Source organism: Aptenodytes forsteri, unplaced genomic scaffold (genome assembly GCF_000699145.1).
Source record: "Aptenodytes forsteri isolate BGI_AS27 unplaced genomic scaffold, ASM69914v1 Scaffold54, whole genome shotgun sequence".
Taxonomy (NCBI): domain Eukaryota; kingdom Metazoa; phylum Chordata; class Aves; order Sphenisciformes; family Spheniscidae; genus Aptenodytes; species Aptenodytes forsteri.
Genome location: NW_008796044.1, coordinates 12,798,186 through 12,802,558, shown reverse-complemented (window position 1 = coordinate 12,802,558; position 4,373 = coordinate 12,798,186). Strand labels below are relative to the sequence as shown.

Sequence of the window (4,373 nt, the reverse complement as noted above, 5' to 3'; positions counted from 1 at the left end):
TCTCTCTCCCCTCTCACATGCTGCCTATTTAAAGCCTTGACCTGTTATTTAATACAGATGGATGCTAATTTAACACCAAGCACCTCGCCACCTCCTCTAATTCTTCACTGAGGCATGAAGATTCAGCCAACCTGCTTTTAACTGGGCTTTCACGATCTTCCAAGCTGTTGGCTTTTAAATCACTTTTCAGTTCATCAGATACCAAACTGCAGAAAAACAAGCTTTTTGGAACAAATCAGCTAGCGAGAAGCCAGTGGTCTTGCTTAAAGCTAGGTGAATCCCAGCACAGCTCACATGGGTCACAGGGCAAGGGCACGTTCACCACCTCAACAGCAACTGCGTTAAAGCAGGCTGATTTATTCCCAACTTTAAATGTTCAAGCTGTGAGGCAAACACCTTTGGCCACCTTGCTAAGGTGTGCTGCCTTAAGAGACAGCGAAAACCAAGCTTTGAAAAGAACTGTCTTTTCCCAAAAGGGAGAAAGTTTCCGGAACAAACCTCTCTCATTTACCTTCGCCTCCTTATTTCTCCCTAGGACACTGTTGCAAAACAGTGCCACGTTACGTTCAAGCAGCGCTTCCCAAAGCAAACATTCCCAGCTATGCCTCATTGATAGCTCAGCCTCCATGTGCTGCTCCAAAACCAACATTCTTGGCTTTTTGGGGGCTGGCACTCTCTTCCCCGGTCCCTTTCCACATTTCTCCAGAAAGGGATGACAGCTCTTGCCCCTGCACTGCTCCTCCCGTTAGTCATAGTTCAAGAGAAGCTGTCCCAAAAGGCAGACTGGAGCCAGGGCCAAGAGAAAGACATTTGCCTGCACATGTGCTAGAGCAATCAGGAGGCAGCACTATCAGCCTCGGCCCTCTGCAGAACACATTAGCTGCGGACAAGTCATTTTCTAAAGACCAGGGGGTTTGTCACCATCACCTGCTCTTAATCTAACCCCCTTCACAGGCAAAACATCTCTACTGCTGTTGGCAGAGGCCATCAAGAGAGACTATGGTAAAGGTAGGAACGCGCTTCCTCCCTCCCCTGCACAGCCACTGGCGCTCAGGCGCCAAACCCCGCTCTCCAGGCCCACCAAAGCTTGAGGTTGGCTCTGTACAAGAGAAGCACCTCGCTGGGCTAGCAGAGACTCTAAGGGCACCCTGGGGAGGAAGAGGAGGGTTGTCATTTGCTACGGGCATTGCTAGGTTGCTGCTGGGCTCAGAGTTAGTAAATCCAGACCTGCTTTTTCCGTCAGCTTTACCGCATGCACAACCTCTCCTCGCGACGTGCTAAGTCTGCTTTTTCTCGTGCCGCAGGGCTCCCACCCCATTTGACAGAGCACTGGTCAGCAACCTGTTGTCTGTGCCTGCCGCGGAGCTGGATAACCTGAGCGCTCTGGAGGCGATCGCCCACAGACCCAACTTCAACAGGGTGCCGCAAGGTTGGGTGCGGATTCTACCAGAAAGCGATGAGCTGTAGTACGCGCGCTCCCTTCCCCATCGCCACGGATGCTTTCATTGCTAGACTCAAACATACTTCGCACGGTAGGGGAGAGGGGAGCGAGTATTCTTCGTGAAAGCTAAGCTAGTGGTCTCAGGTTGTCATCTACTTCAAGGGGATTTGAACAAGCTCAAGTCTGGGACCATTTTGAATTCCCCTCGTACCAGCCATTGTCACAAGGGTGTTTAGTGCTAAGCTAATCAGCCAAGTGCTCATAGTTAATGCAAGCAGATCCCCGTAAGCTCCTGTACAAAACATCCCAGACAGCCTGTCCTCCTCCCCGCCTCATGGAAAACGGCAGGACCGCCAGCTGCAACACACCAAGCTGTCTCGCTGCTTCTTCACCAACACACAAGACCTGCTCTGACAGCTGGTGCCTTTGCAGAGAAATGCCATCTTTGGGACAACTCTACATCTGTCGTTCTGGTCAGGACAGCGGGAGGAGGTGATAATTGAAGAACACCAGCGAAACAAGTTACTGGAGGCACTGGCGTGTTAAGAGCAATTACCTTGGGCTTGGCTGGACAACAAAAACAAATGAGGAACCGGGCATCTGCCTGTTTATCAACACATGTACAGCACAGCCGGGATAGATGGGAGGGGAACACTGGGAGTTGGAAACTGGTGCCTGTTTTCCACAAGCTACTGGCTAGCACTCGGCAGCTGTTATTTTCCCCTTCCTACTGCTATTCGCATGCCTTGCTTAAATGTCCAAGCCCTTGGATCGACTTACGCCAAATTTGCTTCGTATAGTTAGTCAATAAGGATCAGGCCCTGCCTGGACCAGCTGCACTGCAAAATTGCACCGGTCTGAAAGATACTGCCAGGGTATTCTGGCAACTTCAGCATCAGAGGGAAGGAAAAGCAGCGCAGCCGTGACTCCAGAGCAAGCACAGGCTTCTCCGTGAACGCGAAAATCAGCAGTGAGGATTCGACTACGCAAACGTTTTCAGCAGTGACACACAGTGGGACACGCAGCTAACAACAGTCTATAGGACAGTCATCAGAACATCTGGAAAACACTGCTAACCGCTAACAAAAATCTCTAACTTAATACAGGCTTTCTACAATTGCTTTTGTCAGGTTCTTAATGTTACCCTTATTTAATCTTGCAAAAAGCAGGAGCATCAGGATAAAAGTTTCTTTTTCCACCACTGTGGTTAAACTGGGCAAGTAAATTTTGCGGTAAAAATGCAGTTAACAGCTGCCTCGCTTGTGAAGTGTATTTGTAAGGCTGTGCAGACAGATGCGCAGAGGAAATCCCACACAGGGATTCTGCTGCCACAACACACCATCCAGGCAGGAAACTTTTATTGCTCTGTTCTTCCCACAGAAGCAGGAGGGGACAAGCAAACGGAAAGAAAAGGGCTGTTCCTTAACCATTAAAAATTTATGAAGCCCAGCTGCTGTCCTGTTCCAAACCCATGTCTCTCCTCTCTGTCCATCAGCTGAAGAAGCCGTGTACCCCTAGGGACCTGGCTGGAAATAATAAATAAATTGCAGTAACGTAAAGCCTGCTTGCATTCGAGACCCCTCTGCACAGCGCTCACGGGCCCCGACTGCAGAGACTCGGAGCCAGAGCAGCGGCAAACGCCGCAGCCCTCCCCGATCCGCCAGCAGGCCTGTGCCAGTCCTCCAACGCCGCCCTGGGATGGCTCTTACCTGACGAAAACTAAACTAATCACCTGCAAAGCCCAGCTCTTTCTCCAGGGAAAGCCAACCTGCCTGCCAGCCGTGCCCCTGGTGCCACGTGTGCTATGCCACCTCCAACAGTCTGGCAGGCACGTGTGATGCTGCCAGCCCTTCGGTGGCAGCATCGGTGGGACCCCGTGGCGTGGTACAAGACAGCACATAGAACTAGAAGTGGGCCCGCTGTCACTGCCCGCTTTGCTTCTTGGCTTCGGCAGCAGCCAAATAAAAATCAAAGTCCTCAGACACTGTGCTCCAGGAAGCAGTCTAAGCAAAGTCTTGAAAAATTCAAGTATTTTAATGTATTTTTTTTAAAACAAGCAAATGAGGCTTCAGAACAGGTCCCATCATGTTTTGCTTTACAGAAAGATGTCCACAGATCCATTACATGAAAGCAGCTGATGTACAGATAAACTTAAAATCCTCCAGCCACGTGTACATACATCTTATTCAACGGCAGGCTCCACGCAGGACACGGTTGGTCCTGGACAGACACTCTAGTTGGAGCACAGAAAGAAAAGTTTCCTGTCTTAGCAAAGCAGGACGAAGTGGGATCCATCTCACAGTTTAAGAGGAGACTGTATCCGCAGGCCTCGAAAGCCCTAATCACGCTCCCAATATACCCAGGACAAGCTTGCAGCGTGTCCCCCCCCCCCGCAGCTGTCAGCAACACAAGCCCAGCCCCTGGGGGCCACCGAGGGGGCCTTCACCAGGCTAAAACAGGCAACTGCTAACCTGTCACTCCGCCTCAGGCCCGTGCTACCCGCCGGCTGCTTGCATGACCTAACACTTACCTTGCTCAGGACGTGCAGGATTAGAAGTGAAGCACCAAAAAAGGTTTTGTTTTTTTTTTTTTAAGCAAGAAGTCAGGAAAAAGGAGGGAGGAAAATTCTGTGGCAATAGTAAGGCAAAGCCATGGGTTTGGCACGTCTGATAAGCTTGTTTTTCAGCTCTTATTCGGTCCTGGTTTAATACCTCCTTAGAATAGTAAGTCATTAGTTACCTGACAGGGAAGAGTCTCTGCTTACGCTTAAGTAGTCCATAGTGTTCAGATGGAGGATATCGAATGGCCTTGAAAAGGGTTTGGTTTTGTTTTTCCAGAAGTTTATTTCAAAAGTGTGCAAACGGGATACATGGATAGCACTGTAATTCTGGTACACCTGATTCACAGACCCCCCCCGACAGCCCTTCTGTCT

The 4,373-nt window shown here is 50.1% G+C and overlaps 2 protein-coding genes across 10 annotated transcripts in view; one reads left to right on the top strand and one right to left on the bottom strand.

Moving 5' to 3' along the window:
- MYOZ3 (myozenin 3) overlaps positions 1-2,694 on the top strand; it is a 7,326-nt gene extending 4,632 nt beyond the window's left edge. For all 9 annotated transcript variants that reach the window (XM_009285836.2, XM_009285834.2, XM_009285835.2 and 6 more), the window contains one exon: positions 1,305-2,694. In XM_009285836.2, coding sequence (XP_009284111.1) covers positions 1,305-1,467 — 163 coding nt within the window. In that variant the 3' untranslated portion in view covers positions 1,468-2,694. The remainder of the gene's footprint in view (positions 1-1,304) is intronic.
- A 1,565-nt stretch (positions 2,695-4,259) lies between these two features.
- Positions 4,260-4,373, bottom strand: part of RBM22 (RNA binding motif protein 22) — a 6,878-nt gene continuing 6,764 nt past the window's right edge. The window contains exon 10 of the mRNA XM_009286056.1: positions 4,260-4,373. This exon is cut by the window's right edge and continues 339 nt beyond it. The gene's annotated coding sequence lies outside the window, so the exon portion shown is untranslated.